The 26,330-nt window shown below is 34.5% G+C and overlaps 1 protein-coding gene across 4 annotated transcripts in view; it reads right to left on the bottom strand.

The window, feature by feature from the left end:
- The window catches only part of APLF (aprataxin and PNKP like factor), a 98,064-nt gene that overhangs the window by 38,883 nt on the left and 32,851 nt on the right, over positions 1-26,330 (bottom strand). For all 4 annotated transcript variants that reach the window (XM_007970397.3, XM_007970401.3, XM_007970399.3 and 1 more), the window contains exons 3-7: positions 23,214-23,386; positions 14,490-14,637; positions 14,043-14,175; positions 6,724-6,905; positions 96-451 (exon numbers count right to left, since the gene is read on the bottom strand). In XM_007970397.3, the coding sequence (XP_007968588.3) occupies positions 96-451; positions 6,724-6,905; positions 14,043-14,175; positions 14,490-14,637; positions 23,214-23,386 (992 nt within the window). The remainder of the gene's footprint in view (positions 1-95; positions 452-6,723; positions 6,906-14,042; positions 14,176-14,489; positions 14,638-23,213; positions 23,387-26,330) is intronic.

Genomic DNA, 26,330 nt, shown 5'->3' with positions numbered 1-26,330 from the left:
GGTTTTATTAGGTTTTTAACACACTGTAGCATGTATCTACATAGCTACATGCTATCAAAATAATGGAACTAAATGCTACTGTAATTTTATTTTACCTATAGCAGTTTGCCCCATACATGCAGGATGTCCTCTTGACCTTGTTTCCTTCAGAACCTTGTAGAACTGAATCAGTCGCCTTTGCATGCAAAGTTTCAGGACTGGAGGGATTAGAGCTGGACTCAGAATGAGACCCTTGAGACTCATCCTGGAATGACTCGCCCTGGGCACTCGAGCAATTTTCAGAACAGCTCATTGCCTCCTCTTCTTTATGTGGTGTTCTTTTAGTGGCAATTTTATGTTTAGAAACTTTACCAAGTTCCTCTATTGGAAGTTTGTTTCTCTGTGCACTAGTCTTAATATTATTTATCTCTGTGTTACTTAATGTGATTGCAGAAAATGATTGTGGCATTTCCTGTAAAACAAATATGAAAAACATCAGAAATAAATGAAAACTTCTTTTTTAAAAGATATGAGCATAATAGCACAAAACTACAAGACCCATGCAAAATGTAAACTTAAAACTTCAAGATTCACATTTTAAAGTTATCAAATGCCACTATTTTCTATGTGCTTAGTTTAATAACTTAAAACATTTTTAGTTATTAGAAAAGGAATTTGGCCAGGCGCGGTGGCTCATGCCTGTAATCCCAACACTTTGGGAGGCTGAGGCAGGTGGATCACCTGAGATCAGGAGTTTGAGACCAGCCTGGCCAACATGGTTAAACCCTGTCTTCACTAAAAAATATAAAAAATTAGTTGAGCGTGGTGGTGGGTGTGTTATTCCAGCTATTTGGGAGGCTGAGGCAGAAGAATCGGTTGAACCTGAGAGGTGGAGGTTGCAGTGAGCCGAGATTGTGCCATTGCACTCCAGCCTGGGCAACAAGAACAAGACTCCATCTCAAAAAAAAAAAAAAAAAAAAAAAAAAAAGAAAGAAAATAAATTTACAGTTGTATCAAACCTTTACAATCATGTCAAACATTCAGTGAAAAATAACCAGAAAATACAAATAAAATATAAGATACTCGCTTTCATTTGAACGTAATCTTTAAAATCTCTTAAAAGTCACTGTTCAACAATGTGTCATGTTCTTAACAGGCTGACCCTCACTGGCAACATTCATGTCATGTCTATCTAAAACATACGCTTTTTGCTCCCAGGCTGCACAGGTACACCCCAATCTCAACCCCCCAACTACAGGACCAACTGGTCTGTGCCAGCAACTGGAACTCTCGAGTGAGAATTGGGCAATCCTAACCCACCTCCCTACTTGGCAGTCCCCGCTGGGTCAGTTTTCCCCAGTTTTCTTTTTCCTTGTTCAGGTAGCAGTGGGGTAGGTCAGCAAATCCACTGGCTAACAGGTGTTCAATAAAACATATCTCTTGTTTCTGCTGGCATTTCCAAGTTCCACAAGTAATTATCTTAGAATGCCCCTCTTCTCTTGATTTCAGAAAAGGAAGAAACAATTTCCACCATAAACACTGCACTTCCCTTAACCTTAAAACCTTTCGGCCTCTCAATTCCCTTTGTATCAAGCCTAGGGGGTTGGGATGGCAATCGCTTTCATACCTTTCAATAAACCATAAAGGGAAAGGGCTAGTTCTTACTGCTGAGGGCTCCTTAACATGGGATACTTTATTAGTACTTCTATTCCCAGCTTTGAGCCTTAGCAGCAGTTCTGGGACAAGGAAACAATCCCACTCAATATCTTATCACATTAAAAAAAAAAAAAAAAAGAGCACAACTAGGGAAGTAGTTAAATAAATTATATTATATTCTTACTATGAAACACTATGCAGACATTAAAATAATAATGACACATCTAAAGATGTTTTTTAACTAAACAAGAACAATATCTATACTGTGGTGCCATTTAGCTTTTAAGAAGTTCCTTATATATCTATGTGTGCATTCACTTGTGTAAATCCAAATGAAAAGAGTTAGGAGACAAACCAAAAAATTAGTAAGGCAATGAGACTGAAGGACGAGGCAAATGGAGGTTTTCATTCTTTACTTCAAATGCTCCTGATACTTCCATTTTTGACAATAAGCATCTATTATGTTGCCATTTAAAAATAAAAAATAAACCAATGAAAATGAAATATAAGAAATAAAATCCATAGTATCATATTTCAACTCTGTCTACTTCTGTGAATTAGAGAAGAGTTTGCTTTATTTTTAAATCCTCACAAGGAGTAGGTTTAACATGTTAATTTATTCTAAAAGAGAAAGAAATGTTAAAGTCCCAAATATCAATACTATGGATCAGGGTAATCAAATATATTTTAAGAGGCACAAAAGCTGGAAATCATAATGCTGTTTATGGAACTCCATGAAATATTGATTTATAGTACACCCTTGGCATTCAAGAATTTAACATTCATGGTTTAAATTATTTATAAATGACCCCAAAATCCATTACATGCAGTAATTTGTAAGTTTGCTGAGACATAAATTTGCACTGTGCCAATTACAAAGCTCAGGAGCTAGAGTAAGCCACTGAACTGGCGAGTGAGCGAACAGGAAAGATGGAAGGGCTCTGTACTTGGAAGAAGTAGGAGAAAGTCAGAGAGCTCTATATTTCCTAAGCATCCCACATTGCTTATTTCTTAGATTAGATGAAAATGGGCAGCATTAAATGTGGAAAGCTGGCGACTCATGATAGAGTGGCCAAATCCCCTGCAATGTAAATATACACGTTAGTAACCTGAGGAACAGAAGAGCATGAGCTGGTAGAGGGTGACCTGGGTGTTTGGAGATGGCAGGAATATATTATTAAGGCTATTGAAATAGCCGGTTAATTTCTCAAGTAAGCCCTTCCCCTGTCCCTCAACCATCTGAGTGTTAATATACTAGAAGGGACAAGATAAAGAACTTCCACCTAGAGCAATTTCAATCAAGTAATGTATTGCTGTTTCCAAACTGCTCCTGGCAAGAATGTCTGTGGTGATAAATTACCTTAAAAGTCCTGCCTCAACCACATTAACACTGATGTACTAAAAACTCCTAACCTATAGCCCCAACTTCACTCCTGAGCTTCACACTCATATTTTCAACCACTAGCTAGACATTTCTTTCTCAATGTTCTATGCTCCTCAAACTCTAAATGTCAAAACTGACATTCTGCCTCTGTGTTCTCTGCCATAAGTTTCTGCCAACATATTTCATCTATTCATGCTAGCCAGAAATTTAGAAGTCTTTTACTCTTTTCTTGCCCTCTCTCCCCAGATCCAAGCAAGAAGTCCTACAATTTTATTCCTGAATGCTTTTATAATCCAATACTTCTTACTATCCTTAAAGTCACTGCCCTAGCTTAGATTCTCTATTTCTTCACTGTGTTAATGCCACAATTTCTTTCCTTACCTCCAAGTCTTTTATCTTGTTCTTTTGCAATCTGTCCTCTAGTGAGCTGCTGGGATTACCTCTGCGATTGAAAACATTTCAAGGACCCCTCTCTATTAACTGGTCACAATGCTGTCTTCACCCTCATCTCATAGTGCCATCTATCTGAGACCGGGTAACTTGCTCTGACCAAAAGAATTCAGCTAAAAGACAATTCTAGTTCTAGGCCTTAAAAGATCTATAGCTTTGACATCACTCTCTTGGGGCCCAGCTGTCAGGTGAAGATGCTCAGTCTAGGCTACTTCACGGTACGGTGACGGAGGTGGGCCCAGCCATTCCACCAACCTTTGCTGAGGCACCATTCACATGAGTAAAGCTATCATAGATGCTTCATCTTCAGCTGAGTTCTCAGCTGAATGAAGCCTAGCTGACACCAAAAACATGTCATAAAAGAATTGCCCAGCTGAGCCCAGCCAACCCACACAATTATAAGACAGAATATAATCATAATCACTGACATAATCATGTGTTAAGTCACTAAGTGTTGGGGTAGCTTGTTTCACAGCAATAGACAGCTAAAACACTTTACCATACTATTTTCACTTATGTCGTTTCGGTTAGGCTTCCTTCTGTCATTTATAAGAGTTCTCATTAGATTATAATATAATATAGATCATAAAGGAAATACATTGTCTTAGTCTGTTTTGTAGCTGCGATAACAGAATATCACAAATTGGGAAATTTATAAAGAACAGAAATTTCTTATCTCACAGTTGTGGGGTCTGGGAAGTTCAAGATCAAGGCACCAGCATCTGGTGTGAGCCTCCTTACTGCATTCTTACATGAGGGAAGGTGGAAGGGCATGAGAGGATGAATGCTGTGCCCTTATATGGCAGAAGAGTGAAAGAGTGTAAACCCATTTCTACAAGCCAAGCCTCCCACCCTTTTTTTAGAGATGAAGTCTCCATATGTCACACAGGCTGGCCTTAAACTCCTGGGCTTAAGCAATCCTCCTGCTTCAGCCTCCCAAGTAGCTGGGACTACAGGTGCATGTCACCGCATCCAGCTTCACAAGCCCTTTTTATAGCAGCATTATCCATTCATGAGCACGGAGCCCTCATAACCTAAATAGCCTCCCACTAGGCCCACCTCCCAATACTGTTGCACTGAGGATTAAGTTTCAACATAAATCTTTAGAGGAGTTAAAAACACTCAAACCATGCCAACTATCCTTTTCGCTAAAGTTAATCAATTCAAGTACCCTCATTTTCACATCTAAATTAGAAAGTTACATAACTGGGAAGGAATTGTAGAAAGACATACAAGAACTGACGAAAAATATAGACTATTTCTGACAACTGTCTTATGAAGAGAAGTTACTAGAGTCACAAAACTCTTTACATAGTCTATTATGTATGGTAGAAAAATTCATTATACCCAAAATGAAAATACACCTACATTTGAAGCCAAGGTTCCTAACAAATGTGATCTTGGGCCTCAGTTTCCTCTGAGATGTTCAATGGTGGTACAACAGTAGCTCTCAATTTTGAAAGGACACTAAAATTGGGAGAGTTTATTTAAGATACCACTGATGCACAGGCTCCACACACCAAATGAATCAGAATCTCAGAAACAGGGTCTAGTTGGGCAAAAGTGATTTTTGTCCCTTCTCTCCATTGCTTCTCCTACTTTTCCCAAAGAGAATGTAATTTTTTCCAAGTACACTGATCCAAATGTAGGCCTGGCCAAACTGTTATTGGTTTTTTGTAGCTGGCAACCTCCTGCCATTAGACCAGATAGATGAGCCTCGCCTCTTGTTTTCTCTCTCACCTGCTCTGCACTATAGCCATCCCTTTAGGACTAGCTGTTCTAAAGGTTCAGTGTTCAGACTCAAACTGGGCAGGGATGGAGGGTGGGGTTTGGAAAGGCTCTGCTGGGATTTTCAGACTAAGTCACATTTTCTAGCTCAGTTTTACCAGAGAGCTGTGCATAAAGGATCATGAAAATTTAAGCCTTATTTTTCCTGTGCTAGAAGAGGTAAATCTTCCTCACAAGGAAGGGAAGGAAAAGCAATTGGCCAAACAGAACTTGGGCATTCCTCAGACCTGGTTGTAATACTCCCTTGATGTCATCAAAACCTCACAAATAGCTTGAATATCTTGGATCTGCTCCTCTCTATAATCCATCAATTAAGATGTTTCTCAAAGTTTTTCTTGTGATTATCAAACCTTATGGGTTGGGATAAACAGAGGAAAACATGTATACTACAGATTTTCTTCTGAACACAGTAATTTCTCTTGAAAAAAGGCAACGTCAAGTGACATGTTCAGAGTTCAGAGAATACAGTATATGAGGGCCCAAAGTTTATACAAAACAAATTTTGTTTTAATAAGTTTTATGGCAAATATATCTGAGCCAGAAAACATTTTGTTTTCATTTATTAAGCTTGCCTCCGTAAGTAAAGCAAAGGAATTGAGTGTATAGTGACCAGGTCCCACTTCTCTAGCTGGAACACAGGCCCCAGTGAGAAGTGGTTCCTCTCTCTGGGAGAGAGGATAGGAGTGAGGAGAATATATTCGAAGACTGACCTCTAAGGTAGATGTTGGCATTTCAGTCATTTTGGTGCACAGTCTTCCATGAACAATCCTGTTCCTCTGGTTTTCCCTGAGACTGAGACAGGGATCCACAGAGCTCAGCCATGGGACTAAAAGGATCATGAAAACTGTCATCATAAGCTACCTCTCCCTAGAAAGGAAGCATGCCTGAACTTTCTGTCCTGGGGCCATCTCTATCTTTCTCTCTCTTTTTAAGTACTTCCAATAAATAGTCCTCATTTTCTTTAAGAACCCAGTGTTACAGAATGCGTATTTCAGCCAAACCATTCTAGTGAGTTAGCAAAAACTGAAAGAGGAAAGAAGGTCTACAAATATTGTCAGTTAGCCCAGAAGTGATCCTGAAACAGGCTCTTAAGAACTATCCCATCAATTTGTTTTTCTCATCACACTTAGCAAGAAAATGGTGGTTAAATGCAATCTGAGAACAACCACCAATGGAATAAGAGAAGCCAGGTTTTCAGAACAGAGGTGCCAAATTATGACCAGAGTGAAGTGGTCTCCCCTTTTTTTTTTCCAGTCTGAAAATTTCTAAATTTTCAACAAATACTGTATTAAACAATACTATATTAAAGATTAGTTTCAGTAAGTCTGAAAAAATTGGGCTAGTTTTTGTCTTCATAAACTCAGCAATGAAAGGCAGCTTTGATTTCTCCTTATATAGCATATGATTAATTTCTATCTAAAACACCTAATGAAGAAACAATCAAATAATGAATTTTTAAAAATCACCTTGGATGAAATGGTAGACTCTTCCTGATCAGTATTTTTGTACTTTTCTCCTGTATCTTGTTCTGCTGATGTATTTTCTGAACTTCCTGATGAAATTAATTGCCTTCTTCCTTGCTGTGTTGTGTTTAGTTGGGTTTTACCTTTGCAGATTTCTTCTTTTCCACTTCCCTGGATTACATTACCTTAAACACACATAAAGAAAAAGAAGAAAATTATCTTCTGTACCTTCAAATGTCAATAATCTATACCAAAAAAAGAAAAAAGAAAAAGGATTCAAGACCAGCCTGGCCAACATGGTGAAACCCGGTCTCTACTGAAAATACAAAAGATAGCCAGGTATGTGGTGTGCACCTGTAGTCCCAGCTACTTAGGAAGCAGAGGCATGAGAATCAGTTGAACTCAGGAGGTGGAGGTTGCAGTGAGCCGAGATCACACCCCTGCACTCCAGTCTGGGTGACAGAGTGAGCCTCCATCTTAAAAGAAAAAAAAAAAAAATGCTAACTTGGAAACACTTATGTGCAAATCTCAGAAAGTATTAAGCAGCAAAATGGCTAAGAGCACCAGGCCTGCATTCTACCAGGCTGAGATGCCAATGGGGACTCCATCCCTTAACTATTTCATCTCACCTTTCTGAACTTTGGTTTCATCATCTGGATAATGGGAATTATAATTCATGGAATTATTAGGAGAAGTAAATGAAGTAAGATATGTAAACTATCTAGCAGAGTACCTGATACATGTTATTTTTTTTAATTGTAGAATTGAATTTATCTCACAGAAAATCTGACTTATAGCTAGCTATCCAATGAACTTTACATATACTACTTATTTTTTTTTATTATACTTAAAAGTTCTAGGGTACATGTGTACAACGTGCAGGTTTGTTACATATGTATACATGTGCCATGTTGGTATGCTGCACCCATTAACTCGTCATTTACATTAGGTATATCTCCTAATGCTATCCCCCCCGCCCCCCCCCCAAAATAGGACCCGATGTGTGATGATCCCCTTCCTGTGTCCAAGTGATCTCATTGTTCAATTCCCACCTATGAGTGAGAACATGCAGAATTTGGTTTTCTGTTCTTGCAATAGTTTGCTGAGAATGATGGTTTCCAGCTGCATCTATGTCCCTACAAAGGACACGAACTCATCCTTTTTTATGGCTGCATAGTATTCCATGGTATATATGTGCCACATTTTCTTAATCCAGTCTGTCACTGATGGACATCTGGGTTGATTCCAAGTCTTTACTATTGTACATATACTACTTATTAAACCCTAACATCCACAGTGAGGAATTAAACTTAAGCTCTTTTTTTTTTTTTTTTAATGAAATAGAGTCTTGCTCTATCACCCAGGCTGGAGTGCAGTGGCACGATCTCAGCTCACTGCAACCTACGCCTCCCTGGTTCAAGCAATTCTCCTGCCTCAGCCTCCCGAGTAGCTGGGATTACAGGTGCGCACTACCCTACACCTGGCTAAATTTTGTATTTTTAGTAGAGACGGGGTTTCATCATGTTGGCAAGGCTGGTCTTGAACTCCTCACCTCAGGTGATCCGCCTGTCTCAGCCTCCCAAAGTGCTGGGATTACAGGCAAACCCAAAATAACCCAAACAGGGAAGTGACTTCTACAGACTTTGCTGATGAAGTAAATAAATCTCAGTAACAATGGACATTGTATCCCATAAAATACTTACCCAAAGTTTAATGCAGTTGGCAAACCTAAGTCACTATCACATTTTGTTAACAAATTCATAATTGTCCATGGCAAACTGCCCCTCTCCTCTACTTGCGAATGATGTCTTCACGAAGGCAGAAACTTTACATGCCTTGTTCACTGTACCTCCCTTGTCTCCAGCACCTTCAACTGTGCCTAGCACAAAACTGATGCTCAATAAATATTTCTGACTAAATGAATTTTGAACATAAACAATTTGTCCAAAGATTCCCTTAAGAGCCAGGATATAGGTATGTAAAGCAATCTGTAGTCATTATTCTAATGTTCTAAAGCAGGGATTAGCAAACTTTTTCTGTAAAAAGCCAGAAAGTAAACAGATTAAGCTCTGTAGGCCATACAGTGTCTGTCAGTACTACCCAACTCTGTCTTTGTAACATGAAAGCAGTCACAGACAATGCACATATGGTTGACCATGGTCATGTTTCAATAAACTTTATTTACAAAAACAGGCTGTGGGCCAAATTTGGCCCATGGACTGTAGTTTGCTTAGTCCAGTTCTAAAGGACATTCAAGTAGCCTGAAATAACATTCCCTCATTCAGTTTAGGAAAGAAATGCCAATAGAATACTGTCCATATTATCAAACAGGAATATCAATTGAACCAATATAAAAATAATACATTTATCAAATGAAACTGAGGAATAAACTATTATAATAACTAAATTTTAACTAAATTATTTAAACATTCATCAAGAATCTAAATTAGAAAATAGTTCATATCATTTTTGGAAACTGTCATAAACAGGACTTAATAGGACTGTGTAGCTTGATACAACAAATGACCAAATGCTGTAACAGTTATGAATTAAACCAAGTGACATACTGAACTAGTGGTATTGCTGATTAAGCTAAGAACTATAGTAAATTAAACAAGACACAGCTTCTACACAAATGGTAGTTTATATATTCCAAGTGTCACACATGTACCCAAAATTCTAAATTAAAAAATATATATATTTAAAATACTCAGTTCTTCAAAACTCCAAATTCTTTACTACAAACCGCCTCTAGGGACTAGAGCTAATTTTTTTTTTTCCTGCATGAGAAGCCATTTTGGTATTATTAAAATGCTCTTCACGAAGAGTGTATAAAAAACGAATAGCTTAAAATGGCTAACAACAGTCTTTATATCTGGTATGGCAAATATTCTTCTGAAATCCAAAATAGGTACAGTCAAATGATAGAAATATAAAAGAAATTAACTATTAATACAAAACAGCTTGATTTTAACTATTACCAATGGCACTTATTTGAGCTGTTACACTACTACTACATGAATGAGAGCTCAATTTTATATATATATATATATGTATCATTAAAAATACATTCATCCAATCTTACCCTCTAGAGGAACTACTCCCAAACAGCTATATTAACTATTGCATGTGTATACTTCTCAATTTTTTCCTGTGTTTAAGCAAACATATCTACAAATACATATGCATAAACATATACAGGGCTAAAAGTACAAATGTTATTATTTCCGTGGTTTAAATACCTAGGATTGCAATTTCTGGATCAAAGTGTATTGTATATTTAAAAATTTAAGAGATACAAGTGATTTTGAAAGGCTGTACTAATTTATACCTCCACAAGTAATGTTCGATAATACTCCTTTCTGCCAACAGTGGATATTATCAATTGCTTAAATGTTGATAAGTTAATGCTTAATGATAAGTTAATGATAAGTTAAATGTTGATAAGTTAAAAAAATGGTAACTAGTTGTTTTCAATTTACATTTTCCTACTTGATAGTAAAGTCATAACATTTACTATGTGTATTTATTATTCTGTAGTATGTCACACATAATGCCCAAAATTTCTACTGAGTTTTATCTTTTTTGTTACTAAGTAGACAATTTTCTAAAAACCTTTTATAAGTGTGGTAGATAATGTATCTCAGTATATTGTTTGGCAGGCTACTATTTGCCTCTGACTTTATTTATAGTGTCTTTTGCATAGAAGTATTTTTCCTTTTTATTTAGGTAAATCTATCAATTTTTCCCTTAGGATTTCAGGTTCCTTATCATCTTAAGAAAGTGTACAGGAGTAATCAAAATATTTTTCCCATACTTTCTTCAAATGCCTTGTTTTAATATTTATATTAAGACTATTAATTCAATAGAAATTTGTTTCTGAATATGGTATAAAGTAGTACTTTAACATTATTTTCTTCAAAATGGAGAGCCAATTTTCTCAACGTCATTTATTGAATAATATACCCTTTCTCCATCAGTTTGAACTGGTATGTGTTTATAAATTAAATGCATTTTTTTTATCTGTTTCTGCATGTTTCATTCTTTTTTTTTCTTTTTTTCTGGTCTAAATTACCTATTCCTCTGCCGGAATTATCAACTACTGAAAGCAGGCATCAGGCCCAGATCAGGAGAGTTCCATGAAGAAACATAATTTTTCAATTATTCAAATTGTCCCTGACCATATATGCAAATAATTCGGTGCTCTAACATTAAAATCTGAGACAGAAGGCACACATAAAGAAAAATACGGACTAACCATAATATAGATAAGAGATGTCCTAAACCAAATATTAGCAAATTTAATCTAACAGAGTATAAAAATAAAAAGTTATCAAAAGACTGAACTTATTCCAGGAACACAAGCATAGTATATTAGGATATCTACCAATATCATTACTTACATTAACACACAAAAATGCAGAACTATTTCTATACCAATACATTTTTAAATAATTCAACAGTTATTCCTGAAAATAAAATGTAAAAATAAAGTGAACCATACCAAACATGATATAACTGTTTATCAGAATCTAATACCAACCATATAAAATGCTAAAATATTAAGAGAATTTCTATTAAAATCATGAACAAGAACAGACCAATTTTAACCATTTTTATTTAAAGTTTATAGGGTTCAGCTAATAAGATAAGAAAAGAAAGCAGTAGATAGATCAGAAGAGCCAAAATTACCCTAATTCTATAGATAATATGATTCTACAGCTAGAAAATATAAGGTTCAAAAACTACTAAAATTAAATAACTTGGCCAAGTTGCTGGAAACAAAGTAAACAGAATAACTAGCACTTTACGTAAATGTAAGTACAGTTTGAACTGTAGTCCAATTAAAATAATGTATAAATGCTCAATATTTATAATATGCATCAAATTGCCATGGTGAAAATATTCACAGCACAAAATTAAATGCAAACCAAACAGTTGGGGGACTAGTTCAATCTTCATCAGCATGTGCCACTTTTTACAGCTTCATGTTGGTAGCTTAGAAGATGCAGGAAGAGGAGCTCTATAGAATAGCATGATACCAGTGAAAATATAAAAGTTCCTTTTTCAATCTACCAGGAGTATCCTAACCTAAGAGTTAAGATTAGTCTTGTGGCCTGGAAGGCTGAAGGAACAGAGATAACTGGAGATCAAGAAAGAGGAGACTCTGAAAACCTTTGCCTAAATATATTTACTTCTCCATCACTAATGGACATTTAAAAAAATTCAGCCCAGGCCTAAGAAACTCATGACAACATCCAAGAGCTAGTACCTGAGACATAAAAAATAAAATAAATTAGAACTATATTGGCTGTCCACTTTCAACACTTCTATTCAACATAGCACTGGAAGTCCTAGCCAGAGCAATCAGACAAGAGAAGAAGTAAAGGGCATCCAAATCAGTAAAGAGTCAATAAGTCAAACTGTCACTGAGTCAAACTGTCACTGTTTGCCAATGATATGATCATATACGTAGAAAACCCTAGAGATGCATTCAAACAGCTCCTAGAACTGACAAATGAATTCAGCAAAGTTTCAGGATATAAAACCAGTGTACACAAATCTGTAGTACTGCTATACACTAACAGTGACCAAGCTGAGAATCAAATCAAGAATTCAACCCCTTTTATAATAGCTGCAAAAAACAAACAAACAAAACAAAAACAAAAACAAAACTTAGGAATATACCTAACCAAGGATTTAAAGGACCTCTACAAGGAAAACTACAAAACACTGCTGAAAGAAATCATAGACGACACAAACAAATGGAAATATATCACATGCTTATGGATTGGTAGAATCAATATTGTGAAAACAACCATACTGCCAAAAGCAATCTACAAATTCAATGAAATTCTCACCAAAATACCACCATCATTCTTCACAGGACTAGAAAAAACAATCCCAAAATTCATGTGAAACCAAAAGACAGCCCAAAGCAAGTCTAGCCAAAGCAATACTAAGCAAAAAGAACAAATCTGGAGGCATCACATTACCCGACTTCAAACTGTACTACAAGGCTACAGCCAGCAAAATAGTATGGTACTGGTATAAAAACAGGCACATAGACCAATGGAACAGAATAGAGAACTCAGAAATAAAGCCAAATAATTACACTCAACTGATCTTTGACACAGCAAACAGAAATATAAAGTAGGGAAAGGACACCCTATTCAAATAGTGCTGGGATAATTTGCAAGTCACATGTAAAAGAATGAAACTGGATCCTCATCTCTCACCTTATACAAAAATCAACTCAATATGGATTAAAGACTTAAATTTAAGACTTGAAACTATAAAAATTCTAGAAGATAACATCAGAAAAACCCTTCTAGACATTGGCTTAGGAAAAGACTTCATGACCAAGAACCCAAAAGTGAATGCAATAAAAACAAAGATAAATAGATGGGACTTAATTAAACTAAAAAGCTTCTGCACAGCAAAAGAAATAATCAGCAGAGTAAACAGACAACTCACAGAGTGGGAAAAAATCTTTGCAAACTATGCATCTGACAAAGGACTAATAACCAGAATCTACAAGAAAAAACAAATTAGCAAGAAAAAAACAAATAATCCCATCAAAATGTGGGCTAAGGATATAAATAAATAATTCTCAAAAGAAGATACACAAATGGACAACATAAGAAAAAATGCTCAACATCACTAATTATCAGGAAAATGTAAAGCAAAACCTGAGTGCAATATCACCTTACTCCTGCAAGAATGGCCATAATTTAAAAATCAAAAACATAATAGATGTTGGTGTGGATGTGGTAAAAAGGGAACACTTTTACACTGCTGGTGGGAATGTAAACTAGTGCAACCACTATGGAAAACAGTGTGGAAATTCCTTAAACAACTAAAAGTAGATCTACCATTTGATCTAGCAATCCACTACCGGGTGTCTACCCAGAAGAAAAGAAGTGATTATATGAAAAAGACATCTGCACATACACTTTTATAGCAGCACAATTCGCAATTGCAAAAACATGGAACCAGCCCAAATGCCCATCAATCAATGAGTGGATAAAGAAACTGATATATATATGTGTGATATATACATATATATGTGATATATATATATCACATAATAGCACTTGTTAAATGAAAAAAAATTAGGGTGGTATTTGATAAATGGCATAAAGTAATAGCCTCTGTTTTAAATTAGACTTCATGTTCACAACTAAAAACAACTAGGCTAAGCTATACATTTATACGACCTCTATCTCCATAAAAATAGTTTATAGTTTTTCTTCAGAAAAACTTTCAAATTCTGTTTACTGTTTTCTTGAAAGTCAGCATTAGTAGAAATAAAAACCTACCTCCACTGATTGCTGGTACTGAAAGGTTTTCATCACTTAAATGTTCTGCTAACATCCAAGCTGGAAGGATTCTTTTCCTCTCGTCAAGGATTCGCTGCTGCTTACTGAAGTCTCTATTTTCACCTAGCAAAGACTAAAAAGGCACCTATAAATTACTAAAAATAATCACGTCTTTAACAAATTTGCAAAATATTTGCTTTGCAGAATACTACCATTAAAATACCCATATGCAACTGTAGACTGAGTTCATCAAATTTCTTGAACAAAGAAATTATTTCTATTGAAGTGTTGGATTACTGCCATATTCTCTAGAGCTTAACTTAAAATCAGCAAAAGTAGATAAATGCTAGCAATATTATCATAACAGGCCTAATTTCAGTTGTCTTTTCTGCCTTCATCATAATTTGAAGAACATGTTATAAATGGATGAGATCTCAAATTTCTCACCACACTATTTGTGGGAGTCATCTGGGTCTTGGCTATTTCTGTGCTTCCTTCCAGTTGTGAGGCACCAGTAGTCTCATGAGGTAAATTAATCACGGGGGATTTTGGTGTTTCATTCAATATATTATCTTCATCAAGCATTTGACTGTTTCTATAAGATAAAATAGAAACTTGTCTTTAATTTTAACACTCTTCTGCTGCCTTAGAACTACATCTAAGTTATGTCCCTTTTCTCAGACTTAGCAAAAACAAAAAAGCAAATTATAGTATATTAGAATAAAATATATAGACTAGAATATGTTCTTTATTTCCTACCTGCTGTACTGCCATAAAATACATCAATCTTTCCAAATCATGGGCCTAGAAACCACAATTATTTTTGAGATATGTGTCAGCCATCTTTCTTAAGGCATAAGAGCTCTTTATTTAATACTTGTCCAGATGGTCCACAAAAATTAAGATCACCACCCAGCCTCTAGAGAGAAAATGTAAACTGCAAGGGCATCAGCTAAGCTAGTTAGACGCTTGGAGAAAAAATAAATAAAATTCTGAGTTTAAGTGACACATAACTGCTACCGAAGTTCAGGGAAGTATTAAAGAGCTACTTATGAAATATCCCCAAACTTGTAGTATAGCTGCAAACTAAATGTTCTGGAACAGGAACATCCATGTTCACACGTGGGACATGCCAGCAGAACCAATTACCTCATACTCCTGCAATATGCAGTAAGATTATCCAAAGTTGTTGGGTTATTATTACTTACGTATGCATAGACATGATCCAACAAATTTGTCTTTTTGAAAATTTGAAACTACAGATGAAATACTACTCAGAAATAACAAGGCGTGAACTACTGATGTGTGCAAGAATATAGATGAATCCCAAAGGCATTTTGCTAAGTGAAAGAAGTCAGACACAAAAGGTATATTGTATTACTCCATTTATATGACATCATGAAAGGTAAAGCTACAGGGACAGAAATCATATTAATGGTTGCCAGGGATTAGCGGTGGAGTGAAGGGACAGACTACCAAGAGCCATGAGAGAACATCTGGGGAAATGAAAATGTTCTATATCTCACTCTAGCAGTATTTTAAATGACTATATTGTCATTTTTAGTGCACTGAATTGCACATTTAAAAGGGATGAATTCTACTGTGTGTAAATTGTCCTCATTAAATGTGAATTTTTAAAAACTAAAGACATAAGATTTTAGAAGTGTGTCTAGCTGAGGAGAGTCTAATTAACCACTTGTTTATTTGTTCATTTTAGTATTTCTTATACGGGAATAATATCCTTCAAAGGCAGCCTTCAATTTCAATGGCAAGAATCAGCCAAAAGAGCAAATTTACTTAGAGTGAATTACTATGCAGCATCACATTTTTTGTTCATTCAGTCAATATTTTTAAAACTTCTACTGTGTGTCAGACACTGTGCCAGGTGCTGGAAACATATCTTGGAAATGTCTGATTGTCCTATCTATGAAAGTTCACTCCACTACAATACCCAGACCCATTTTACTCATAGGTTACAGATGTACTTCCAACTTATAATTTTTTTCAAGTTTTCTTAATATTTAACATGAAAAACATCAATAAACATTCAAGAGTAGTGATGATTTTTCACAATTTATAGTATTAGGAATTAAGTAACATCATCAATTCCATTTCTAGTTTATTTTCTATTCTGGCATAAGTCTGAGATGAATTCATACACACTCTATAGTCCATATGTAATTTGTATTAATAGTTACCCACAATAAATGTAATAACAAAAAAATCTCAAAACAAAATTCTATTTAACATTTCATTCAAAAAAGTACAAGCACAAATTATTCTATTACACATTTATTTAAATATGGAACACTGTCACTGTGATATATATTTTTATTTTATCTTCAAATACTTGTATGAGTAATCAACCATCACAGGATTTATAAAGCATCATTACAGAATATTTTAAATAAAAAATTAAAACCTGGAAAGTTAAATGTAGTCTAATAAAGGTAATAGAGTTATCCTTTTTTACAATCACTTTATTGAAAAATAATCCATATAGCCATAAGATTCATCCTGTTAAAGTGTACGATCCAGTGGTTATTAGTATGTTAACAGAGTTGTGCAACCATCACCAGTATCTAATTTTAGAACATATTCATCACCTCAAAAAGAAATTCCATATGCATTAGCAGTTTCTTCCCATTGCCTCTTCCTCCTGCTCCTGGCAACCATTAATCTACCTTCTGTCTCTATAGATTTGCATTTTCTAGATATTTCATATAAATGAAATACAGTATGTAGTCTTTCATGTCTAGCTTTTTCACTTAGCATAACATTTCAAGATTCATCTGTGTTGTAGCATATGTAAATATTTCATTCCTCTTTATGGTCAAATAATATTCTACTGTATGACTACACTATACTTGTTTATCTCAACAGTTGTTGGACAGCTGAGTTATTTCCACTTTTTGGCTATTATGAATAATGCTGCTGTGAACATCGATGTACAAGTTTTTATGTGGGCATAGGTTTTCAATTCTTTTGGGTATATACATAGGAGTGGAAATGCTGAGCCACATAGTAATTCCATGTTTAAACTTTTGAGGAACTGCCAGAATATGTTCCAAAAAGGCTATACCATTTTATAATCCCACCACAATGTATAATAGTTCAGTTTCTTCACAACTTCACCAACACTTGTTATTGTATTTTTGATTATAGCTTTCCTAGTAGATGTGAAGTGGTATCTCATTGCAGTTTTAATTTGCATTTCCCTGTGACGAATGGTATTGAACATTTTTTCATGTTCTATTGACCATTTGTATACCTTCTTCGGAAAAATGTCTATTCAAATCAGTTATGCATTTTAAAATTGGGTTGTTTGCCTTTGCATTGTTGAGAATTCTTTAGATATTCTGAATGTAAGTCTGTTATATGTGATTTACAAATATTTTCTCTCATTCTGTGGTTGTCTTTTCACTTTGTGTCCTTAGAAGCACAGAACTTTTAAGTGTAATGAAGTCCAATTTATCTACTTTTTCTTTGTTTGCTTGTGTTTCTGGTGTTATAACCATTGCCTAATGCAAGGTCACAAAGATTTATACCTGTTTTTTTCTAAGAGTTGTATAGTTTTAGTACTTATATTTAGGCCTCTGATCCATTTTAAGTTAATTTTTATACAGTGTGCGGCGAGAGTCTAACTTCATTCTTTTGCATGTGGATATCCAATTGTCCCAGCATCATTTGTTGAAAAGACTATTATTTCCCCCATTTAATTGTCTTGACACCTTTGTCAAAAATCAACTGGCCCTAAATGTGGGGGTTTAATTCTGGACCCTCAATTCTATTTCCTGGATCTATACGTCTTTCTTTACACCAGGACTGTCCTGATTACTGTAGATTCATAGTAGGTTTTGAAATCAAGAAATGTGAACCCTCCAACTCTTTTCTTCTTTTCTAAGATTGTTTTGGCAATTAAGTTATTCTTAAGTCTTTCAAATATATTCCAAATTTTGTTTAAATATGTTATGCATTTTCATATCTTTAATATAAAATATGCTACTATTATGAATGAGCTGGATCTAAAAATACATTTTAAATAATCATAAATGAATTCAAAACTTGCATATTATCATACTATCATGACATTTTCATTAACATTTTATTGTTTCTTCAATATCAGTGATTAAAATTAGTATTTATGTGGAATCTATGTACTTAGATTTTCAACAATTTGAAAAAAAAGTAATTAAGTATAGCAAAGGATTTACTTTACTTTCCTCATAAGTGTCTTAAAATAAATAATCTCCCTAGAGTGAAAATGTTATACTTCCTCATCAGCAATGAAACTCAGCTATGAAAACACAATGCTATACTTACCACATTATCACTCAGTTTAATATCCTCAGATATTTCATTAATGCATTCAAAAAACCAACACTTACTAAGCACCCACTATTGGCGAGGAAGAATTAATATTAGTGCTTCTAAGTGAAATGTGCTATAATTTAATTTACTAAAATATAAAACCAACTATTCTTTTTCTTATTTGGTTTTCTCTTTGACTTCTCAAAAAAGCATGGGTTTTGGTACTCCTGGCAGAATAATTTCACAGATACATATGTAGAGAAAAGAGTGAAAAATGAACAAACTAGAACTGACATGTATAGACTTAAATGTTCCTTCAAAATAGGTAATGAGTAGGACTAATTATACAGAATCTAAATACTATATAAAAAATATTTTAATGTGAGTAAATGGAAAAACTAAAGAAATGACAAGCTTTTCTATGGTTGGTTTGTGGTTCAGATCCCTCTCTTAAATTCACACTGGTTGGAAGAAAAGAATTATGGCAAGGGAGTCCTAACAATTTCTACAAAGCATATAAACTTTTTTTCTATTCTTTATTAATGTCTTAAATATTTCAACACGCAAAAATACAGAGAATATATGTAGTCTATCTACATATCTATGAATATAAATACTTGTGTATCCACCACCCCAATAGAAACATTTTCTCATATTTGCTCCAGATTAATTACAAATACAATTCAAGCCCTCTCCATGCCAGCCTCAATCTTGCTCCTTTCCCTCCCATTCCTTCTCCAAAAGTAAATATTAACCTGAATTTGATGTTTATTATTCCCATGCATGTCTTTATACTTTCATTATTTGTACGTATGCATCCATTACTTTATAGAAATTACATATGTTTTATATGTTCATAACCTTTTTGGTTTTTTTACCTCAACATGGTGGGGAGATTTATCCATGTTTTAACCTGAGCTCTCTCTTAGTTCATTCTCTTTCATATAATTATAGGACTATACCAAATTTATTTAGCCTTTCTGCAGGTGTTTTCACAATTCAAATGAGTGCTATAGTAAACATTCTCATACAGCAGGGGGTAGCTGGTAAGAGCATCAACTCTGGAAACAGCTGGCTTGAGTTTGGATCCCACCTCTGTCATGTATTAAGCTGTGACCTTGGGCAAGTCTTAATCCTTCTGCGTCCCAATTTCTCCATCTGTCATATAGGGATATTAACAATATCTAGTCCTCATAGACATTATTATGGAGAATAAAAAGTTCATACATGTAAAGCTTGTACAACAGTACGCAGTGTTTTTATGTGGTTGACCCTGCAAAACAGAGCTAGTTCAAAAAACGGGAAAATCCCAACGATATCAAGAAACGTCTAAAAGTGTATTTCAATGCTTCCTATCTAATACATATCTAATACCACTTCCCCTTGCTAGCAGACAGTGGACTCTCCCTCTCTGGAAATCAGGCAGCTGCCTCCCCTGGGTAGACATCTCTCATGATGATACTCAAATTCAAGATCTGCCCCCACCTTCCCTCATGGCTTCTAGTCTAATAACCAGGGTTACCTCATCATTACCTGAATACAGAAGTACTGTCCTTGCTTCAATAGGAAACTAAATACTCATTAAGAAGCTACAGGACCTAGCTACTGGCAGAAACCACAAGAATGTGCCTGTGATGGTGTGATATAGTAAGAAATGCATATTTTGGTCTTCATTTCTGGTTCCTGGCTAGAGCTCCGAAACAAATGAAAGGAGCATCTTTTGTTAGTCACAATATACCCCTTTAAACCACACCTGAATGTATGTTAATGAGGTGACTTTTGGAAAGCCTCTAAAGATGAAGGGCTAGTTGTTAGGAAAACCAATCATGATTAGAGGGTAGGAACTCCCAGCCTCACCACCAGGGAGGGAAGAGGGGCTGGAGATTGACTTAATCACATTGGCCAATGATTTACTCAATCATACAATTTACTTCATTGTAATGAAGCCTCCATAAAAACCCAAAAAGACAAAGTTCAGAGGACTTCCAGGTTGGTGAACAAGAACGTGTCCATGTGCTGGGACAGTGGTGTACCCCAACACTCCACTGGAACAGAAGCTCTTGTGCTGGGGACCCTTCCAGACCTCATCCTATGTATCTCTTCATCTGGCTGTTAATTTGGATCCTGTAATATAGCACTTGTAATAAATCAGTAATCTAGTAAGTAAACTGTTCCTGAGTTCCGTGAGCCCTTCTAGCAAATGACAGAACCCAAGGCTTAAATAGCCTGAGAAAAGTACAGTGCTGTGAAAGTGGGTTTATTTTCAGTTTCATCAATACGAAAAAATACAAAATTCACTAATCCCATAACCTGATATATTTAAAGTGTGACACTGGCCTTAAAGACACTGGTCTTTCATACTAAGGGAATAAGCTAATTTGAATCAATATAAATGAAATTTAAATAGACATATAATAGTTTAAATAAGTTATCAGGCAATGACCATACTGTGTTTCATAAGGATGCACATTTTCCTAATTTTTGAAAAAATTATGTAATTCTATTATGAAAGTTTATTGTAACAAAAAAAATCAGTTCTTTACATGTCTCATTTCAACAGCTAGTTTAAAATAGCATGCTTCATACATGTATGATAAGAGAAAAAGACATGTATTTTAATGTAGTAAGCAATGGTTAATGAATTTCATTTAACTAAAAAGCAACTTCTTGACATTTTTTTCCACTTACATTTAAGCATTTTTAGATATAATTTATATATGAAATGCACATATCTGAAGTGTGAAATTTGATTAGTTTTGACAAATGCATACACCCACATAATCTGTACCCTTAACAAGACACAGAATATGTCCATATTTGTTTAAAAGCTGAAACAAAGTCAAACAAAAAGTTCCTTTGTAGCTTCTTACTAGTCAATCCCCTTGGAAACAACGATTGATTAAATTTCTCTTTAACAGATTAGTTTACTTATTACAGAATTTAATATAAATGTAATCATATAATAGACACTGTTTTGTGACTTGCTTTTCTTTTTGGTAGATTCCTCAGGATTTTCTAAATACACAATCATGTCATCTGCAAATAAACACAGTTTTACTTCTTCCTTTGAAATCTGATATATTTTATCTTTGTTGTATTCCCAATCTTAGGGGGAGAACTTTCAACATTTCACTAATAGGTTTTTTGTAGGAAAAAAGTTTCCTTCTTTTCCTTGTTTTCTCAAAAATTTTAAAAATCATGAACAGGTGTTGAATTTTATCAAAATTATTTTTGAGCATCTATTAAAATGACAGTTCTTTAGTCTGTTATGGTGAATTGCTTTGATTTTTATATGATAAACTAACCTTGTATCCCTTGGACAAGCCCCACCTGGTAATAGAGTATTATCCTTTTTACATATTGCTGGATTTGATTTGTAAATACTTTATTATGAGGAATATTGATCCGTAGTTTTGAGGGTTTTTTTGTAAAATCTTATCTGATTTTAGTGTCTAAATTATAGAAGCTTCCTAAAATGAGCTGGGAAGTATATCCTCTTCTATTTTTTGAGAAAAAAGAATAATATTGGCAATATTTCTTCCTTGTAAGTTTAACAGAATTCATTAGTGAAGATCCTTATGGGAAATACTTAAATTATGAATTCAATTTTTTAAATAAATATAGAAAATTCATCAGATTTCTATTTTTCCTGAATCCGTTTTGTTTTTTAAGAAATGTACCCATTCATTTCAACTGCCAAATTCATTGGCATAAAGTTTTACATAATATTTCCTCATTACTCTTCTAAGGTCTGTAGTATCAGTAATGATATCCTCTCTTCTACTGTTGATATTGATAATTTGTGTTTTCTCACTTTTTTCTCGGTAAGCCTTACTACAGTTTCATCAATTTTATTAATCTTTTCACCAAACCAGCCCATAGCTTTACTGATTTTCTTTTTGTTCATTTTCTATTTCACTGACTTCTAGTTCTTACTTTTTTTCTATTTTCTTTGGGATTAATTTGCTTTTTGTCTATCCTCCCAAAGTAGAAGCACAGATCACTGGTTTTATAGATTTCTTCTCTTCTAATACAGGCATTCGACTATAAACTTCCCCCTAAGGGCCAATTTAGCTGCATCTCACAAATTTTTATGCTGTTTTCAATATCACTCTGTTCAAAATGTTTTCAATTTCCCTATGACTTCTCTTTGACCCAAGGGTAATTTAGAAATGTGTTATTTAATTTCAAAATATTTGTATATTTGTGTAGCTATTTTTAATGATTTCTGAATTAATACCATTGCTATCAGAGAACATACTCCGCATAATTCTGTCCATCTACTTCTATAAGTCTAGTTTATGCATTCTATAATTTAAAAGCTGAAATGAAGCCAAGCGATCTTCTAATGAAACTAAAAAACCCACTGTATGAATTTTAACTGTAAGTCAGACATCAGTATATTTATTCTAATACCTCATTTCCTCAGTTTCTCTGTTATATAGTTTCTGCTATTTTTATAAGAAAGAGGAGTTAGACAAGTGTAAGTTGGAAGTTAATACCTTAATAAAATCCAAAAAGGTAAAAAAATGAGGAAAAGGTAGTCAATTTCAAATTAACTATATTGAATACTGTTAGATGGAAAATACATTCTGAATATGATGACACCACCTATGGGAGCAACTGCTATCAAGGCATAGTAAGTTTCCAAAGTCAAAAGTTTTCTAGAAATAGATACATATGTGCGTGTGCACAAAACACACATACATGCACATGCCTGCACACACACACGTACACACACATTACATACCTACTCTATCTCCAGTTTAATGGTTTCTACTGGTTCCTACCGAAGGATTTGTGATGGCTGAGGAATCAGATTAAAAATAACATTCTCACTCTCATTTCATCAAGACTTACCTTAAGGTACATTCCATTTCCACTTCAGAGGGTATAGAAAGAACGCGGAAAATGTATTTGTCAACTAACAAAGAAAAACTATCTCCAGGATTCAAATAGCACCATAGATTTGTCTTCAATGGTAAGAGCTGACTCTTCTCTGAAGACTGATAAAAACACGGATTTGTGTGTATCTAACAAATTAAAAAAGAATATAATTAAATGTTAAAAAGAAGATAATACAATAATGTTGTAACTCAAAATTATGACAAAAATACAATTAAATATGAATTCACAACTTTGGTATCAAAACAATTTAAGCATAAACTTAGACTTAAAAGTTTAATAAATCTAACTCTTATGAGTACCATAATTATTATTTATATATAAAAGAGAAAAGAAGCTATGGTATACCTCCCATTTCTCCAGGAATCAAAGAAAAAAAGCAAAGTTATCAACTAACTGGTTAAAAGAGTCTTCTATTTTGCTTAATAGAGACAACTGGACATCACAAGAAGAAACATGAAAAATAATTCTTAGTATGGAAAAACTGAGTCCCCCAACTTCCATATCCAAAACGCACTAATTTCCTGACAATGGCTAGTTTCCTTACCATTTATTTTCTCCTACTAATTTCTTACTACAATTAAAAAATAAGAAACTACAATGCTATGGTTTGAATGTGTCCCCCAAAGTCCATTTGTTGGAAACTCCAACCCTAAGGCAACAGTGCTGACAAGTAGGACCTTTAACATACAGGTCATAAGGGAAATGTCCTCATGAATGGATGGATTAATGACATTATCACAAGAGTGGATTCATGATCTCGGGAGCAAGTTTGCTATCTCAAGAGCGTGTCTGTCATAAATGCAAGTTTGGCCCTCTCTTGCTTACTCTCATGCATGCTCTCTCTCCATGTAATGCCTTCCACCACGTTATGATGCAGCAAAAAGGCTCTCACCAGATGCGGCCCCGGCATTTTAGACTTCGCAGGTTCCAGAACGGTGAGCCAAATAAATGTCTGTTCATTATAAATTACCCAGCCTCGGGTATTCTGTTATTGTAGCACAAAATGAACTAAGACATATGGGAAGGAAGATTCTAATCAAATCTCTCAAACAAACAACATGGCTTTCTTTCTACCTCCTGAAAGAGGAATCGTCTTATTTGTTTAAACGAAACTCCCACTATGAAGATCATCCACATTCAAATCAAAGTAGTAAACAGATCTCAAAGTTAGAACTATTGCAATATCCACTATTTTAAATTATGTTTGCCACTATTTCCATGTTAGCAAAGATAACGAGTTGCTTCAAAAAACAAAAAATACCTATTATGAGGTGCCTTAAAAATTCTAACCAGATTCAAGCTAAAATTGGCCATTTCCATAAGTCAAATAGTCTTTTTGTCATCAATATCACTGGGTTTTTAAATAAATAAGCTTTAGGATATGACAAGGTAATCTACATAGTGCAGATCTTTGTGTGTGTGTGTGTGTGTGTGTGTGTGTTTTAAAGCACAATCTTATATAGAGCACCTATCTCTATTACCCTTCCTTCTATCTATTTCATCAGTTTAAATGAGACTTTTTCTGGAGATATCACAGCAAAGTAATTACCACCCTGGGAATGGACATATGCTGAGCAATAACAACAACAAAAAAGACACATCTTTGAAGCTAGAATGAATATAATCCACCTGGTTCTGACCATTCAATTTCATGAGAATCTGGCCATACATACATCATATTTCTATCCTTTAAATCTGTGTTACAAGAAAGCAGTAAAATAAAACTTGGAGATAAAGAGCAGAGGTAGAAATTTAAAACAGAGACAACACAAATTTGGTCGGCCATTATTTTATTAGTCAAACTATACACAAGATTGCATAAGAATGGAGATGCAGTGTGATTTATGCAATATTATATTCCTAAAAAGAGTAGTGAATGTTTGATTTTTAAATTCAAGTTATAATTTTAACAATGTTTACAAATCTTTCACCATGCTAACAGCCACTCCTAATTTCTCTCTCTCAAAGCTGTCCTCTGGCTCTTGGCAGGTTAAGCTTTTGAGTGCAACAAGCACATGACAAATCCACAGGCTCTGAGCTTGTGTCCACTGCTGAACTTGGGAATCATGCCCTGTATTCCTCATCCTTTTGGGCAAAGGCTCCCTTTCCTTGAGTATGTCATGGTCATCAGAGTCAGGAATGTTGAACTAACAAGAGAAGCAAGAGTCAGAACAGGAATCCACATAGCTTTGGTCTGAACTCTGAATATTCTTTAAGTGAGGCTTGCTTCTGATTATAGGCTAAGGCCATGTTTTTATTCATGAGCATTAAAAAAATTCAGATGAGTCTCTAAACGTTAAATACTGACATAGTCCCAAACTTACAAAGGCTAGGATGTTAAATACAATGGCATAAAATTGTAAGAGTGGAAAAGGTAAAATGCTTAAGGAAACTACATTTCTTTACAAAGGTATCACAAACCTAAAGATAACGCAATATTCTGTTTGAGTATATTTTCCTCAGTGGAAAGAACTTAATATTTAAATTATAGTTGGTTAAACATTGATAGTCAGCAAATCCAGCCACAAAGAAAGTGAACCCATGAGTATGGTCCATGATCATCTTTTCCTTTTCCTAAAACTGTTCATACAGGAGATTCCAAAATGAAGAATAAAAATGACATTAAAGTCTAATGTTTGATCCTCTAACGTAAACCTAAATTCACATTACTCACTGAATAAGTTAAAAAAATCAATGTCAAACTACGATACGCTCCAACTAAAATGCTACACATACATGAAGTCCAAAAGGTAGTTTTTAAAAAGTTACAAAGTATACAAAAATCTAACAATATTAATAAACAAAAAGGAAGATTACACACCAAAAAATTAGGAATGAAAACAATGACATAATTACATAAAAAATAAAAGTTTTGAAAAATAACAGAATACTGTAAATACTTTATAGCAATACATTTGTAAATATGGCCAAAATAGACAATTATCTAATAACACCAAATAGATTTTTTTAAAGTATGTTTATGTGTATGTATGTGCAGCCTGTTTGAAAGTATTTAATTTTTTTTTCTTTTTTTGAGACAGAGTCTTACTCTGTTACCCAGGCTGGAGC

This window comes from Chlorocebus sabaeus, chromosome 14 (genome assembly GCF_047675955.1).
Source record: "Chlorocebus sabaeus isolate Y175 chromosome 14, mChlSab1.0.hap1, whole genome shotgun sequence".
In the NCBI taxonomy this organism is placed as follows: domain Eukaryota; kingdom Metazoa; phylum Chordata; class Mammalia; order Primates; family Cercopithecidae; genus Chlorocebus; species Chlorocebus sabaeus.
The sequence above is the reverse complement of the archived record's forward strand: the minus strand, read 5'-3'. Positions and strand labels throughout refer to the sequence as shown.